The 19,258-nt window shown below is 35.7% G+C and overlaps 1 protein-coding gene across 1 annotated transcript in view; it reads right to left on the bottom strand.

Annotated features, from left to right (window-relative positions):
- The window catches only part of SGCZ (sarcoglycan zeta), a 209,134-nt gene that overhangs the window by 62,314 nt on the left and 127,562 nt on the right, over positions 1-19,258 (bottom strand). The window contains exon 3 of the mRNA XM_065634210.1: positions 11,191-11,278. Coding sequence (XP_065490282.1) covers positions 11,191-11,278 — 88 coding nt within the window. The remainder of the gene's footprint in view (positions 1-11,190; positions 11,279-19,258) is intronic.

Genomic DNA, 19,258 nt, shown 5'->3' with positions numbered 1-19,258 from the left:
TTTTATAGGACCCAGACAAAGCACTGCAATAAATAGAAAGTAAACTTTGACATTAGTGTTTTTAAAAACACACAATAATTGCAACATAACAGTGAGATGCAATTTCTGATAGTCTAAAGACGTGAGAGGAAATTCTAGAGAACAGAAGATTCTTTTATTTACTTTTTAGTACTAGTCATAGATATCACAGAATCACAGAATGTTAGGGATTGGAAGGGACCTCAAAAGATCATCTAGTCCAATCCCCCTGCCGGAGCAGGAACACCTAGATCAGGTTACACAGAGATTCAAAATCTTGTATGGACAAATAATATTCACGGACAGAGAAATGTTTCCAAGTCTGACTATCCACTTGTAAAAATCTCTTTCACAAACAGAAAGAGACTAATTTGCCATAGCTGTCTCAACTGAAAGTACTCAGATTTCTTAAAGATATCTTAACTGAATTCTAAGTCTGAACTCTAAGTCTGCAATGAAATTACTTCTTACCCATATTTTTGCAAAATCTCTTTGCTGTCACTTTAACATCTATTACAGCAGCAGTGTTGTCATCACTTAAAAGAATGAATCCTGTCTGCAATTACTAACCTAAAGATATGTAAATCTTTTCACTTTTAGGTCGGTCTGCTCATATAACAAAGATAAGAGTGACTTGCACTTGCACTTGACCTAATCACGAACTTCAGACACTACTGACCTTGCAACTGTAGACATTTCGAAGCCTGCACAATTATTTGAGTCTTGCTTTAACACACATCTTGAGACTGTGTCCTTTAGCTGACCATTCCTCATTATATGCTAAAAGGATTATGTAATGCAATATGCAAATGTGTAACCAATTGGCTCTTTAGGGTGCGAATGTAGCAGATTTTGTATATAATGCCTTCTACTTCTCTTGCTGGCATGCTGGCTTTATTCCAGCATCCAGACTTGTGTAACTCCGTAATAAAACTGTATCTCGTCTCTCTGTGCTATATTGGGCTCATTTGTATGCATACCAAGCAAACGACCCTGTTTTGGGACAACAGCAGCATGCCGTTGAGTTTCTTCTTCTAAGTGTTCTCTGTAGCTCTGAAGTAAAGGGGAACATCAGAAAGATTTCACTGCTCTTCTCTTTCTCATTTTTTATTTATTTTAAAAATTTAATTAAGACTTCTCACTTAGTTTCCCCTATTTTGCCCTTCATCTAAGCCACTACTATTAGAATAATATATTCTTGCCAATATTAATGAGCTGTCTGAACATCAGGAAAAAAAAAAAAAAGAAGGGTAAAAATAACATCTTAATGTCTTGTCAGGGACTCGCTAAAGGTCTGGATGCCGTAGGTAATTTAATAATGCTTAGCACTCAGCAGCCACCTTGTGAATGTCACAATGCATGCACAGCACCTGTTTTTGCAGTTAAATGAAGTATTAGCAGTTGATAAAGATAAAGTCAAATAATTAGAACCATCTTTTGATGATGTGTGCTGTATCCCTCAAAACCTACTTAAATACCTCTGGATAATGTCTGTTTCTTTGAACTTTGGGATCTCTCTCCTACAAAAGGAAATCACTTCTTTCCTGCTCTGAAGGTTTGGGTAGTAGTTATGCTGTCTGTATTGGCCAAGAGCACGTGGGTAAAAACAGCAGAACAGGTGGCAATGAATTAACATTTAAACACTAACACTTCTGTACCACCACGCAAACCACTAATGACCTCATCCCACTAAGACTCTACTTCTACAGTTAAATCCAACCACTGCTCGTAGTTCCATATCATCTAGTATGGGGGGAAAAATATATATGTTTTAATATTGAAGACAGAACATTTGAAAATTGAAACAGAATATCCTTTTTCTGAATTTTCAGGGCAAGTTTTCCAGAAACAGTAGAAACATTCAGACTTGCATTTAAAATACAGTGTGGTCAAATAAAAAGCCTGTAAAGGTGAAAAGTAAGTGGAGAACTGCTGTACAGCTGGCAAAATAGCCATTGATAAACGAAATGTACTTCAGGGTATGTCCAGTCCTACTACAGATGCTCTGGAGTCGAAGTTAGCATTGAGATGAAATACTAAGGCACTGAGCTGAGGCTCATACCTAGGTGTATTGGACAACCCTCTGCACAGGGTCACTGCTGCACTCCCCTCCACAATCACTGCCTGGAAAAGACTGATTTAGTGTTATCTTTCCTCCTTTTCCCATCACCTCTCAAGCGACAGTGCATATAGAACAATAACGATCGCCTTCTCACGAGAAGAGAGGCGTGTGGCTGCTGTTATTCCGAAGGCCCTCCTGTGGTAAGCCAGCGCACAGCCAGTCCTCTGTGTGCCTGGCGATTCCTGCCACCACCGACTGCCAGCATCTGAGACCCGAGGCTTCACTTGAAGCCTGGGCTTCCAGCAGGCTGCTTGAGGAAGACCTGCTGCTTGTGCCTCTTCCTCCCCTCTGTGGATTCATGGATTTATCCTGTACCCTTTTGAAAGAATGCTAGAACATCTCACATTGGAAGGGACCCATAAGGATCACTGAGTCCAAGTTCCTGCTCCTCACAGAACTAGCTAAAACTAAACCACATGACTGACAGCATCACCCAGATGCACCTTGAACTCTTACAGGCTTGGTGCTTGACCACTTCCCTGAGGAGCCGCATTCCAGTGACTGAGCAGCCTCTCAGTGAAGAACCTTTTCCTAAAGCCCAATTTAAACATCCTTTGACACAGCTTCATACCTCTTCCACATATAAAAGAAAAAATGCCCAATTTCATAACAGCAGCTCAACAAAAGTTAAGATTTATACTGAATATACACAAGAAAATTGGAGCAGTTGCAGAATTTAAAAAAAAAAAAAGCACATCGCCCAATGGCTGCATGTGCTTTGGGGGATTTCTAAAGTTCAAACTTAAGAATGCATATTCTGACTTTCAAAAGAAATCTCTTCCTCCATGTGCTTGTCCTTTCCAAACCAGCTCTACATTACAGTAAGAAAAACACATCGAAAAACAGCTACTGGACCTCAAAATTCCTTCAAAACATAGATGATGAATAAACTTAGAAAAAGAGAGAGAAAATAACCTGCAGGTATTTTGTCTACACTACAAATATTATAGAGAGAAGTATCAGTCTAAGTATAAAAGTACAAAGTATGTTTTTCTTTTTTTCTGTCAGTTACAGACAGGAAAACGTGTTCTCCACGTTAGATCAATACAACTTCAGATATGAACTAACACGAGATGTACCTTGTATCTGAAGTAGAAATAGTCTTCCTGAGCTCAGATTGAGAGAACAAAAAAGTAAAGAAGAAAAGTTGTATCAGGACTCAAATGCCAAAAGCTTTTAGTCTGAAGAAGGCAGAAAGAGGAAAAAAAAAATATACTGAATGCAGAAATAAGAGGAAGAGGTCTCAGAACTCCAACTCTGGAAGTACTGATGTAGCATTTAAATAATTCAACAAAAAGTGATTATCTTTAAGGATCAAATAATATATAACACGCTAGTGAGGATGACAACACTTAAAGCAAGGAATCTTACATCCACAGCACAGACCTCCTTTGCTATGTTGTTTAGAACCAACAATGCACAAGCACTATTGCCCCTGCAATAACCACTGTCCTGCATTTTGGCTGGGATAGAGTTAATATTCTTCCTAATAGCCGGTATAATGCTGTGTTTTGGATTTAATATGAGAGAAATGTTGATAATACACTGATGTTTTGATGGTTGCCAAGCAATGTTTATAGCAAGTCAAAGACTTTTCAGCAAGTAGGCTGGAGATGCACAGGAAGCTGGGAGGGTGCACATCAGGGATAGCTGACTCAAACTGACCAAAGGGCTACTCCATACCATATGATGTCATGGTTAGTATATAAGCTGGGGGAAGGAGGAGGAAGGGAGAGACATTCGGAGTGGTGATGTTTGTCTTCCTATGTAACTATTACACATGATAGAGCCGGGCTTTCTTGGAGATGGCTTAACACCTGCCTGCACACAGGTTGTAGGGAATGAATTCCTTGTTTTGATTTGTTTGTATGTGTGGCTTTTGCTTTACCTATTAAACTGTCTTTACCTCAACTCATGAGTTTTCTCATTTTTTACTCTTCTGATTCTCTCCCTCATCCCACCCAGGGGAAAAGTGAGCAAAATCAAGTGGCGCTTGGTTGCTGGCTAGGGTTAAGCCATGACAACCACACAGAAACTGTATAGAATTTAGTTGCTGTCCTACTGCTGCTTGCTTTTGTGTTTATTCATTGGGGAATTTTTAGTTTTTAATTCTTGACATATCAACGGACATATTATGCTCTTGTATTTCAAGAAGGATGTTTCAGGTTAAGTAATGGGCAAACCTAGCAGAAAGAATTACCACTCAGTCCTAATGAATGACAGAGAAACAGCTTACTACTTTTTATTTTTATAGCACAGTTTTCATGTAGCAATTCGTAAATAACATGTAAGATATTTTACACCATTTTACTGCACATAACATATAATAAAAGTATCATGAGTATATGAGATATTGCTTAAAAACTGAAAATTTACCTAAATGATTAAAAGAAATCTGAAGTATTGTGTAAAGTATCTCTTTCTTTCAGAGATTTTGTTACCTAAGCAAAAAGGGGATTGCTACAGGTATGCTAATGGTACCAAGTATGTTTAATAGTTTTATGAGTTAATTATGTAATGGATATATAAAAAAGTATTATTTTCAATCCAGTTAATGCAAAGGCTAGTCACAAGAGCTAGTTCACATCTGCTGAATGCCAAATGTACATTTGCAGATCAACACAGAGAATTATGAAACTAATTTACAAGTGAAATAGAGGTAAAAACTAGAAAAGAGTTCTTTACTAGTCCGTTAACAATTACTGCCTCTCGATGCTGAATCTCAAACAATTCAAGAGATTTCCTACTATTAGAAGATGACTTAAATAGAGAATTGCAGGAGAAATATGGATGATTTTCAAATAAATAACATTAATTTTTAAAAGGCTACTTTGGCAGACTCAAAGTGCTGGCAAAGAGATTGAAGTTTTGAACAGTTTTCAGAGCTTCACATTTTCCTAACACTGCACTTCAAGATAATTAAAGAGAATAGGTTCTCATGATAGCTTAGCCAAAGTCAGCAAGAGCATATCTGAAAATATTTTATGTGAACTCCTATTACAAAACCTGTTTAAGTACAGATGGTTTGTAAAAAGACTCCCAGGGGCTAGACAGACAGAAGCAACATCACATTGCACTGTAAATTGTGAGAAAGGATGAGCTTCAGATTCCAGCTGGACATTTCAACTGTTATGAACAACATGGCTCACTTTCTGACTGCCTCTTGGCTCATCTCACGTGCTTTGCCAGGAGAGGACATAAAGCCATATGGCCTCTCAGGCACCGCTCCGCCGTACATTCTGCAGTGATTCCTGAAGCTGAAAGAGGTCCTTTAACTCTGCATTTAAGTACAAAGTATCTTACCTGTACTAAAAAAGGCAAGTTAACTTAGACTTACTTCCATTTAAAAGATCTGGAAATGGATTTGTACCACAGACTAGCAGATGAGCTATATTTTCACCTCCTGATAAATTGTTTATATTCCTATACTTGGAAAGAGTGTTTAGCTGGGTATAAAAGTTTGGTAAGCAACTTTGTACTGTAAAATTTGTATACTCATCATGCATAATATTTTGTTGAGTAAGTTATCTAAATATTTTCTGAATCGACACGTAACTGACTTAAAATAAAGGAAAACATTGGAAAGAGTAATTTCACCAGAAAATTCCATTTAAGGTGCAAAAGCAGCTGAAAAAAATGTAAGCAATGCAAGAAATTTAGCACAGAAATTACAGATTTTGTGTTGATTTTCTGGATTAGAAAAGGAGGAGAGAGTGTGTTAACAGTAAGTTATAAACCTTTGCTACAATAAGAGTCTAATTAATGATAAAATGCCCTAAAAGAAGATTTTAAGGCATTACATATTCAATGAAGTTCAATATGAAATACTCCTGTTTGTATATCACTTCAAAAACTAGATTACTAATTCATCTAGGTATGGTAGAAGTGAATTACCCGCATTTCTTATTTCCACACATTAAAATGATTTTAAGGATCAAAATTAGGGTTTTTTTAGTCTGTATTTTAGTTAAGCAATACCAATTCAGAGAATGCTGAGAAATGAATAACTCATTTATCTTTGTTTTTGCAACGTGTCTTAACAATATTCATAAGCCTACTGTACCACAATGGCTATAAGAACAATTGTTTCAATATGAAAATTAGACTAGCAGTATGTTTAAAAGATTTTAGATTTTTGAAATTTCACTGTAGTTTGAGACTACAGGCAGTCAAACCTCCCTGTAAAGGAAAGGAGACAATTAAGTTCCGATCCGTATTTGCGCAGTTGAAGGGTAGAAACAGGGATTGTAAAGCACCATCATCACTTCTCTCCCCAGCATCCTACTATCGACAACACAAGAACAACCATACACGTAAGAAAGAGGAGTTGAGCCTTTTTGTTCCCTTTTCCTACTGTGAGGTAAGGGTATGTGTATGACCACTCTGAAACTGCCCTCTTCCTGCAACAATTAGGAGAATGACATTACATGTGAGGCTGCTATGCATGCAAACAACATTAAGAAATATAGAAACATTTTTTGTCCATTGTTACTTAAGCGTGCTATTTCTTCCACTGTCGTAATGGATACTTTGTTCAAGTTCATAATAATCTTAAATAAGCAAATGTCTGACAATATATATCAAAGATTTAGAGCAACATGTACATACATATTACAAGTTCTACCACGGGTAATTCTAAAAGCAAGAATGCTTGAAATGTCTCTTCCTTCAGATCTTCTTTGACATCTAGATGTTGCAAAGGGAACATTACAGGTAATGAGTTACTTTGATCACCTCTGAAGTGAAGGGGCAGCAGGATGAGGTCGATATAGGAACAGGTGATTGGCATATGTGATTTAAGTAAGAACAATGAAGGGGACTATTTCCACTCCCATAAGGCTACACACCTGTAGTTTCTAATGTCCAACAGTTACACAATACCCCATGTAGTCTTGGTGGGACACAACAAGTAAGCATGCACATTTTTAAGAAAAAAAAATAATCTCAAATACACAACACAAATTTTGTGGTAGAAGAAAAATGTCATCAAGTTTTACAAGTTATATGAATAGCTATAGCTTTTACTACTGTTATCAGTATTTACCAGTGCTGTAATTGAAAGCTATACATCTGCCTGCTATTTTCAAAAAGTAATAGCAAAAGTGTGATACAACTTTCATTGGTATATAAATCATTTTTCTCAATTTGCATGGCTCCAGAGATGTCAGTGAGTAGAGCTACAGGTTCAAGAGATCTCTAAAGCTGTGACTTGCACAGCTCTGGACCTCTATGAGAGTTATGATTCTGTCTTAAAGAGCCCGAAGCTTAGCAAAAATGAGGTACATGTTTTTTGTACATTTCAGATACCCCTAGAGATCTTTATGGAAGCAGAAGGATCAAGCAATAGCAGAAATATCTGTCAGATGAAATTACTGCAGCAAGAAAAAGAAAAAAAACCTCATGAAAAAATGTTGGCAAAGTAATAATTGAATCTGAAGATGAAGTTACAGCAAGTACACATGTGGGTTTCAAATGTCTCTTTTGAGCCATATTTAATTTTGATCCCTTTAGCTCTTGTCAGCCTAATGTCCTCCACTCAAAAACAGGTAGAGGTGTAGATGATCTCTGCAGGCAGCATGGAGACAACAGACTTCTGGCTTGAAGTGTGCAACTATTGTGCATTTCTCAGATTGGCAGAAAAGTACAACTTTTTCCATACAGCTTTAAACTATGCAAACATTGACTACAGAGAGAGAAAAGGTTGTGTGCATAACGCAAAGGGTATTGCTAAGTAAGCACTGAGAGAGGACAGATGTGATTATTTGTCCTTATCCAGCTTAGATACAAAAATCAACAGATGATCGTCTTTATTCTGTAGATATTCTTCATGTTTGTACTACATCTGCTCTATTGATCTTAAATGGCATGTCTAAAAACTGAAGGCTGTGAAGTCGTTTTGGAGATCCAGATACAAACTTGGCAGTTTCCTGACCATATGTCATGCACAGACCAGAGCACAAGCCAACATTCCTAGCTCAGTTGGTATAGATCCCAACAGAAAGCATTGCTACACTCGTGACTTTCTCTCTGTGCAGTTTTCAGTGTCAGTATAAATACATGGTACTGTAATAATGGATACACCCCAGGTATTGTAAGACCTGGACCCATGTATATGCCCCATCCCTGGAGACATTCAAGGCCATGCTGGATGGGGCTCTGAACAACCTGGTCTAGTTGAAGATGTCCCTGCTTATTGCAGGCGGGGTGGACTAGATGATGTCTGAAGGTCCCGTCCAACCCAAACTATTATATAATTCTCTGACTTAACACCATTTAAACATGTAACCACTGAATCATCCAGTACTCTCAGCTTTTTTCTTCTTTTTTTTTTTTATATACTTTTTCTTCACTGCTCTTAGATTAGCATGTGTTCCAAGATATCTTATTGATGCACTATACAAAAAATTCTTTTCTTCCATATTCACTCACAGAATTAAATACCTGTTATCAAGAGTTTTACTGGAATTTTTTTCCATCTTCCTGGGTGATCATATAGCCTTCTTCCTCCAAGTCCCACTCCCACTTCATTACATTAATCTGTCTTCCAGTTGTAGTTTTAATTAGATGCTCTTAAGGCTTAGTCTTTAATGGCACAATTCCAAATACCACAGTAAGAATTTTCAGTTGTCCTAAAATTTGACATGACCAGCAATTTGAGTGTCAAAGACAAGAGATCAGCCTATTTTTGCCTTGTAACATCACTTATGTCCTGTGAAATATAGATAAAACACCAATGATATCACATGTATATGAAGTGCTTTATCATACATCTGAATGCATGGGCATCCTTCTTTCTTTTCAGAATGCTTCTGCCATGCATATAAATTTGTAGCTTTCTTTTTATTTTAATATTTTTATTCAACTTTTCAATGGACTAACTTTTCAAGTTAACTGATAAAAACCTTTCCAAGTTCTTAACTAGATTTTTTTTTCCCGAAGGCATAATGATTTTTTGTAGTTTAAAATATTTCTCTTCACTGCTTCTTCCACTATTTATTTTCATCCCTTTTCACTGGGCAGCCACAAACACAGCTGCTTCAGCGTGCAGCATCGGTGAAGGGACAAAGAGCATTTTTGAAGAAGACAGGCACTTTCCAATAGCATATTTACAGCTATTTTCACCTCTGTCAGCAAATGTTTCCATGCTTTTACCTAGGTAAAAATCAAAAATTTGTCTGTCTAACTTTACACAACAAAAATTTTTAGAAAGCAGGGCAGGAATAGTACATTTTGAATTTTAGATGCCTGTTAATTTCTTTGATTTTGAATAGTAGAATGTTCAGGCTTTTACTGATTGCATTGGTAGTTACGAGTGCCTGCAGTAACAAGTTTCAAAAAAGTAAGAAAATCAGGGATATTTTATTATGCATACCTTAATGTATGAGGAACTTATAAAACAATAAAGAAGCATATTTTTATATGAATATAGGAAAAAATAAAGGATATATAGCCATTATGAAAAAGAAGAGGAAGATAAAGAATAAGAAATAACGTAAATATTGCAATTTAGCAAAACTCCGTTCTCCAGATGCTCTGCACCAGCTGCACACCAAGCAGCTTACAGGTGTTTACTCTAATAATGGTAATGTAAGAACACATGTTTTCTTCAGGCATTTATGTTTTTTCAGTATGAACCTCTCAAGTGACACCTTTAAGTAGGTCAGTCTCAATACACTCACATACATTTTCAGTGCTGCATTTATTTAGCAGAAATGCTGTCAGCAATCAAAATATCATATCTATTTCAGTCAATGTAGATATTTGCCATGGGCAACCCACCTTTTAGCAATTACCATCTGAAGCGAAAGGTTTTAATAATACATCTACTAGATGAAACAGAACTGCATTCCATAAACATGCTGGGCAAACACAATATGGCTAGAACAGGTGTTGATTTAATTTTCGTCATCTTTATCTGCAAGCAGGTCTGGTTACCTTTGCACACTCATTTGATGTGGTCATTCAGGGAAGTCAGTGCAGATGGTGTGTCACTCTGTATGCACTTGCCAAAGATTTTTTACAACTTGAGGCCAGTGTCTCCAGCCAATACAAAATATCAGTGTAGATTACAATTAGAGTTTAACTTTAAACTGTTTGTGAGCATTTCCCCAGCACGTGAGGAAAAGGAGTTGATAAAACACAGCTTAATTCAGAAGTGAAAAAAATGAAAAAACATGGAGTCTAAGGGGTGTTTTCTCAAATTTATATATGCATTAGTATCTTACATATATGTTTGTATATTTTTCATCCCATTCCCAGTTAATATATATTGTTTTCTAACAGATTCAGAACATTATTTTGTACTGAGTTTTTTGGCCAAAATTCTTAAAAAGCAATGAATATCTTCAGTCCCGTTCTAGTACTGAAAATATTAATAAAAATTATTATAATACTTCCTATTTACTAACACTATAAGTATGATTTGTGTTAAAATGCAGTATAATATGGTAAACTTAATAAAAGCAGGGAAAAATGCAGGAAAAGTGGAACAGATAAGTAGATGATTTTTTTATTTCCATTTTGAACTTTGATTTGCTATACTTTGCAAAATATCAGACACTTTAGTGAATGACTGGCAGCATGATCACTTTCCACTCACATTTTGTAATGACTAGGAGAGCATTTGGTGTTTTTTTTTTTTTTCCTTCCCATTCTGTTACTCCAACTGTTTTCAATATATGCTGATATAAATACACTGCAAGAGTAATGGGGACAAACCAATTCCCACTGAAGTAGTGGAAGACTGCAGGTTATTTGCCCACTGAAATTGTTGTTGAAACATATTTTGCTGATTTTTTTTTTAGTCTGTTTTGTTACAGCTGTCTCCAAAGTAATCATTTTTCATTAAGCTATGTTTTAACTGTTTTGAGGCATTTCTACTTTCTCTGCCTTCAGCTAATGCTGAATCATGCTCTTACGATGCATTGTATGCATTGTTTTTTGTTTGAGTATGGTGATAGATTCAGCAATATTCAATCTTTGATGTTAATTAATGAAACCTATTAATAAAGCTAAACTGATGTACATAACAGTCAATAAAGAACACTCACCTACTGTCAGTTGTCCAGTTAACTGTCCCATGTGATTTCTTGCATTCACTGTTACATTTCTGTCAGACTGTAAGACCAGTGGGCTATCCTGGGAAACATGTATAAGAATAAATGAGAGAACAAAAAATTGAGGTAGAATTAAGTTAGAACTAAATAGAAGCATGCATGCTGAGAGAGGAGTTGTGTCAAATATAATAGCCTTTTAAATAATCTCAAAAAGAATTTTACAAGTATTTTTTTTAATATGACAAAATAACAAGAATACTTTCTTAAGCTTAAAATGTTTGTGCATACCATCCCTGCCTTAGAAATCAGAGTTAACTTATATTAATTGGGCTTTATTTCCTGAGGATATTACAACCTTCCAAACTCCACAAGCCTTAAAACAAACCTGTTTCTTTAGCCTTTTTTCATATATTGCTAACATATACTTTCAGAAGTACCTAACTGTCACTATACTACATTATTCTATTAATCTGTGCAATCTATAGTACTTGTATTGCACTTACTAAAACCTTACTAACAGAGCCATGTATTTCTTTGAAGGTAAAAGGTATTACTATTCTCAAAAAGCAAAGAGAACAAGAACACTGGAAGGTAAGGTCATGTGACAGACAAGCCTGACCCATTGCCAACAGCATCTGACAGGTAGTGAACAAGCTGATGTAGCACAAAGACGAACACTGTATGACGTTAAGTACAATCTTCATAGTTTTGGAGTCAATTTGCAGCATAACTACATTGCTATCAGCTTCCTATTACTTTTAAGCTTTTGAGGAATGTTTACATTTTGTAGGCATATCCTGTGTCCAAAGCCAGCTTAAGGAACCTCAGAAATGAAGAGAGACTTTAATTTTGCTTCTTGAAAAATGAGAAGCCAGATTCACTCCTCCAAGGGAAGGACAAATTCACAGGAAAGGGGAAGAGCTTCAACAGAGAGCCAAGGGGAACACAGCCTAAAAAACCCAAACAAACAACAAACCCAAAACAAAACAACAAAAAAACCCCAAAACCAAAATTTTAAAAAAAGTGAAGAGCTTACTGGTCATGCCTTCATTGAGGGGAGGGAAAATTAGGATGGTGGCTGCTGCTGCAGAGAGGCACTTTCCTGCCTGGAATCACCTGCTACCACAGTGTTCTTACCCTGAAGCTCACAGTGAGACCATGGGCACATTAATGCTTCTGGCAGTCTGCTAACATTTACCTATGCTTGGGTAAATTTATCCAACACCAGTAAACCACCTCACAGAGACAGCTGGGGAAGTGCCTTAGGTAGGAATGACTAAGGGCTAGGAAAATATTTCTGAGAATTATTATATACTTATTCTTTTCTTAGATTCTTCCCTGAGCATCCATTATTGGTTATTCCTTGATTGGGCATATTAGATAGAATTCTTGTGTGGGTGTGTATGTGTGCATGTGTGTCACTTAATATATTGGTTCTTCCTGTTGTTGAAAGTTTTTTAAAAAGAGAATGAAAGGACTTAAGGAGCCATATGTTAAGATTTACTTTTACCTGAATGATGGGTTAGATTTGCACTTAAATTTTCTATACCTTACAATCCTTTCCTTAGAATCCAGGGCTTTCCTCTGCAAGAAATACTCTTCTCAGTTGTTTTCATGGTGATTATTAACTTTAAATGATAGTCAGTTCCCTTGGAAGTCTGAAATAATTCTGAGCTAATTTCTAAGAGTTCAGGTGTGCTTCATCTCTCACTAGACCATGCTATGACCTCTCTAACATCCTGCCAATTAGCTCTGCATCACAGAATCTCGCAGATGAAAGTCACTGTTTGTCTTGTCCATCTTTCTAGATAAAAAGCCATAATTATCAGTGAGACTTTGTGTTCAATGTGACTGATTTGAGCTAAGCATATGATGCAATCAAGGGAGCTTCTGGCAACAAAAGCAGCTGCTAAGGACCTTTTTCTCAACACTTGATTTGATTTCCACTTTCCTTATGGTGTTTTGAAGATCATTAGTCCAGGCAACTGCTGCTCTGGGAAAGAAGGTTGTCCTGATAGACAGCTGCACGGTCAAGGTATATTTTTAAGGAGCCCTTTTCACTTTTGCTTAGTCAGTATTTGGAGAAGAGTCTTCTCAATTGGAATACTCTTACCATTAGGGAGGGAGGGTACTGCATGCCTATTTTTCCTGCTCAGCTAAGGGTTTGGTAATTTACACTTTTCAAACACTGTTCAAAGTCAGATCTGAAGGTTTCTTTCCTTTCACCTTAGGAAAATACTTTAAAAGACTCTCAGGCTAAAATCTGCCTCTCAAGTTTCTTGTGTTCAGGCTTTATATTGTAAATGAAGACCTTGAGTATCAAATTCTCAGGTACAAGATAACGAAAGATCAGGTGAGCCAAACCTCCTTTCTTCTCCTTTGCTTGCCTTATTTAAAAGAAAAAAAGAAGGATGAAGAAGTTATGAACTTAAATCTATATTTCTTAGTTCCTGGATGCAAAATAAAGAGCTGCAAGCTTAAATTCTGGACCAAAGAAAAGCCAGTGGTAAAACTCCTATAAATTTAAGCAGTCCAGTATTTTGTCTACACTGTTTACTTGCACCTCTGTTTTCCACATGGAGTGTGTGAAACAGAGGCTCAAGGCATTCAAAGGTAGTCTGCTCAGAGGAGTGAGGAACTAAGAGAAGACTCAGCAGAAATCAGTGGAATTATAGATCTTTAAATGAGTATTAAGTGAGATGAGTGTCAGCCACATGAACAGTAACTAACATATATCTACAGCATAAAAATGTTGAATAATTTTATCCCTGGGTCACGATCTCCTCTGTGGATGGGAACTTCAGCTTGTAATTTAATAGACTTGATATATCACAAAATACTTCAGATGCCAGATTGGGGTTAGAAATGTGTTATCCTACTGTTTTCCTGGAAATTGGAAATTCAAAAAAGTTTTGATCAATAAATACTTACAAAGAATAGAAAAAAAACAAAACAAAACCAACAAGGATGATGAAGCTCTCCAAATACTGTGTAAGTATTTGGAAGTAAAGAAAATCTGTTCTGATATCAGACACACCTAGGAACATGCATAGTTACTTTCTTGCTATAATTTTCTAGGCTGATGTCACCTGACAGCTGACAAAGTTCAACACCCCCCCGATTTTTATATTAGTAAATAATTTTTGTATATTTACTTAATTAAAAAAGCTTTAGGTTATACCTGACAAAAAAAAAATCAAAACAAACCACACACACGAAAAAGCAGCAAAGATCTATTTCTTCTGTCGCTAACATTGTATAGCTGTATATCAGATCTTCCATTTAGAGGTGAACAGAAATAATATATTCCCTCCTATGTAATAAAGTAATGTAGTTCTCTAAAACGAATTCCATGTATTTCTGTAGCTCAGTGTTATGAATATCAGGAACAGATATGCTCCATATTTAGAAAATAATCTTATATATGAAGTGTAAAAGCTATTGTGAGCAACTCCAAGGAACATCCTTGAAGAAGTTCTTCATCACCTGATGTTATTTCTTGACACTGTGTTAATTTGAATGCAAGAGGAAAAAAAAAAAGGCAGGTCTCTCTTGCCCCTCCCAAACTTTCTACTCCTGGAAAAGGTCATGCCATACTTGCAGCCCCAGTCCCCTGAGTTCAGAAGCTGTTCTTGCTGCCTGAACTTGCAATACAGGACACCTGACCAGAGAGTTTCCTGAGGTAAAGGAAACTTAGGCCACTTTTGGATTACCATTATTATTCGATCTTGGAGCAAAGCAGTCCCTAAAATCCAATACTACAGTCTGAAATCTATATTATGAAATCTTCCTCCATTACAAAGCACATGCAAAAAAAAAGAAAAAAAAAAAGTAAATGGAGAGTCAGCCATTTTCCTCCCCCTTTCTGTCATGGAAATTCAGCTCTTGCCCTCCTGTTTCTTCATTTTGCAGAGCACACACAACCATGGCTTCTCTCCCATTCCTTATAATTCTAACTTGAACTCCAAGAATGTGTGACGAATTAAGCATAGCAGTTAGTGTCCTACACAAATTTGCTCTGAGATTACCTGTATTTGTTAAGCACTTACAGGAATTGTTTCACGTATACTGCAAAGCCAGTGAAAAGTCTTCAAGTGGAACAAGTCATACTGTTCATGTGATGATTTTGTAAGTATCTTCATGCATACCAATGGCAGCTAGTTCCTTAGTGGAAAGTTGCTATCCTTCAGCTATACTGCCCATTTACTGGACAATGAAAACCTTGCTTTGCAGACACGTGAAAAAAAACAAAAAGAAGAAAGATTTCAGATAGTGAGATTATGTCAGTTTGATCTTTTCTGGAAATGATTTCTGAACTCAATTATCTTAATAGGGAACATTTTCAGCTGTGCCAAATAAAATACTGAATCTCACATCTTGAAAATATCTAATTTTTTTTTTAAGTTAAACCTTTTAAATTAAAACATCTGAAGCAAAAAAAAGTTATGTAGGGAATGCAGCTGTGGTTTTCCTCGATCCTTCACAAATCACTTGTATCACAGTAAGAATTTTTCACCTCAAATATAATTTCTCCTGATTTAAATTCTGTACTGAACTATAATCCTTTTTATCTGATGCATGACACTGACACAAAAATGTCTTTGATGTTATTAATTCATTAATAATTTATTTTTTTAAAAGGCAGATATAATTTCATATGGAGTGTAGTAGGCTATATATACATTTATCAACAGAACACTTGAACTATTTCTGCACTGCTATATAAATGTGGTCTTCAGAAAAGAGGTAGTAAATTATTTGTGGTGCCGTTTCAAAAATTATAGCATGGATAACAAAAAGCCACATAGTAAGAACATTCTTACCGTTACATAGAGCTTTTAATAATAACAATATGCTACTAACTAAAATATTATAGATAGATACTCTCAGGACCATGAGGGCACCACCAGGTGGTGGGCCTCCCCCACCCCTGGCGAGTATGAGATTACTCCTGTTACAAGCCCTGAAATGTTACTGCTTTAAAATTTTCAGTAGTCTATTAATGGCAAACCAGATTAACATGATGTTACTATAGCCAGTTCTTACCTGGAACAAGTTTGCATCTGGGATTCATAAAGGGAAAAATAAATTAATTCAGGGGATATTTTAAAAAAAAAGCTTTCTTGAATCTGAATCCAGTTATAAATACAATGAAAATTTTTTTGGGAAAAAAAAAGTGTAGTTTTTTTTGTTTGGTTGGTTTTGCTTTAAGGATCACAGTGCAGTACTAATACATATTAACTATTATGTTTAGAATTACATAAGCACATTACTGTACGTATATAAAAGTCTGATAGATTGCTTTCTGAAGTCATTTTACTAAATAATCTTCTGCATGAGCAATCATATCAAAACTTTCATTTTTTTACAGATTGGTCAATTATTTTTAACATATTTTGGACAGATTTCATGCCTTTTGCACACCATTCAAATAGGCAATCCCAGCTAATTAGCTCAGTTTTGAAGAGTATTTCCAAAATGCACCCCTTAAATTAGAAACAGTCTAAATGAAGCAATTTCATTCCAGTTTGTTTAATACAACATTGGTTTACTCTAGGTAAGATGCTACTTTATGGCATTAAATACAATCCCAGACTTATGCTCACAACACAGTTAACACCACCCACTTGAACACTCTTAGGAGTAGTGTCAATATGTATCCCATAGCTTATAGCGCAAGCACTAGCTCTCTTATGATTTGATTCCTGTGCATGGTTAAGCACACCACTACAAGTTTCTAGACCACCACACAGTGTCATATAGATGTAAAAAGTAATGCAATAAGTAGACAAGGTTCTAGATCTGCCAACTCTATCCGTTGGCAATTTGTGAGAGGATGTAAGATTATATACTATTCTGTTATTTGAGCCCATTCTTATTTATCAATATTTACCAGTATTCAATATTCACAAGAATATTCTCAAGAATATTCCCAAGGTGTCAGGAGAGTAGGGTCCCCAACATAGGGGTACTTCAAATAGGTAGAAGTGAATAATTTATTATCCAATTGTTCCAGAACAATTCCAAGATGAGAAGAATTAATATAAGTATTGATCTATCTAAATTAGCTACTTTAACTATTTTCTATATTCTTGTACTCCCCAAATAAATTTTAACATTAAATTTCAGTGGTTTTTGTTCCTGCCTAATTGTCTGTTCTAACCTGAGAGTCACAATTTAATTTTTTATATATATGTGTGTGTATATATATATATAGTTTAAGCTTATATCCATATATAAATTTTTTTTTTGTATATAGAATATAAATTTTGCCAATTGCAAAGTCACATAAAACATTTTTGGACTTTAAGGAAACAGTCCAAATATCTTAAAAGTTTGACAAAATGTTATTGAAAAAACGGGGTTTTTTTTTCACACCAGTTTTGCACATTAGGGAGGTTTGGAAAAGTATTTAAGTAAATAAAACATTGGATGGGGCTTTGAGCAACCTGGTCTTGTGGAAGGTGTCCCTTTGCATGGCAGGGGAGTTGGAACCAGATAATGTTTAAGATCTCTCCCAGCCCAAACCATTTGATAATTCTATGATGAACTTTTAGGTCAATATATTTTCTTTGTCCATAGCAGGACTGATTTACATAAAATTGTCATGAAATGCAAGCAGAAAAAAAATTGATCACCTCTTTTATATAACACACATAAATGAGTAGCAGGTTTGACTTTATGTCAAAACTGATTTGGTAAAAATACCCCACATATTGATGCAGAGCTACACTTTCAGTCAGATACAAACTCTACTTTTCTAAATCAAGGAGGGACAAAGATCTCACTTAATTGACTCAAAGAAATGAAAAGCTCTGGAAGACAGGTAAACAAAGTACAAGGAAATAGTTCGACAAAAAATACACCCTAGATGATACTGAAAGAAATATTATACTTGAGGGTATTGATAAGGTTCAAGAAAAATACTTTCTAGATAATTCCTGTTCATTGAAGGATATTATCTTGATTCCCAACCTCTGCTCTATTTCCATGTCGGCCTTCTCATATGCTAAAAGCAATCACAGATATCATTCAGCTTCATGATAAATCTGAAAACAAATTTGGTTATACCTATCAAAGTAAGATAGGGGTAGCCAATGAGAATCATAAACAGCACTCCAAAGAGCCACGTGCACTGATAAAGCTGCACAGCAATCATGGCTATAACCTCCAGATAGAAATAACCTCCTTGTTTTACTTCCTCGTATAATGCATCAAGAAATTTTTATTATGGTAGAACTCAGTCATGCATAGGAAAACTTAGTGACAAACCAGAAGCAGATATTTAAACAGTAGACAAAAGATATGACTTTTCTGGAATTGATTTAAACGTCAAACAAAATTTCAAATGTACTTGAGTTATAAACATCACAACTAAAAATAAAACAAGTCTACGAAAGTACTTGGAGGAAGCTTGTTAAATGCCCAAAGCTCACTCCTTAGTCATTAAGCTTGTGACATAGCAAGTAAAATTGTATATTACAGAGCTGCAAAGCCCCCAGAAAACTTTAATTAGGAGAAATGTACAAAACCAATGCAAGTCTTAAAATCTAAAGCCAAAACATTAAGTGTAGAATCACCATACTTCATTCAAACCATCATTTATTACAGTGTCAGTATATCAGTTATTGAACGGATTTTTTACATTCAAGTTAAGCTCAACAGTAATCTAAGAGTCTGTTATGCTATTTTAAATCTCGGAAAACAGTCTTTCAGTTCCTGTTTGTGTGCAGATGTCGACCGTGATATACCATTACAGTGAAACAACAGTGTGTTTTTCATGCCTTTTTACATTAAAGAGCTAAAATTTGAAATATAGCAGCAACTAACTCTGGGAAGAAGTTGAAGACATTACAGGAAAATGTACACAAATCAAAGCATATTACACATCTAAGAGTAATTTCCCACCATTCCCTATTGAACGAGCATTTCTCTACAGAATTTGAATTGCATTTATTTTAGACTCGGGGGCTGAGAGAAAAGGAAAAAAAAAAAAAAAAGGCAAGCTATAGTTAGTGGTCTGATAACTTGGACACATATAAATCTTTTACGAGATTCCTAG

Source organism: Caloenas nicobarica, chromosome 4 (genome assembly GCF_036013445.1).
Source record: "Caloenas nicobarica isolate bCalNic1 chromosome 4, bCalNic1.hap1, whole genome shotgun sequence".
Classification (NCBI taxonomy): domain Eukaryota; kingdom Metazoa; phylum Chordata; class Aves; order Columbiformes; family Columbidae; genus Caloenas; species Caloenas nicobarica.
This window is presented reverse-complemented; position numbering and strand designations above follow the sequence as displayed.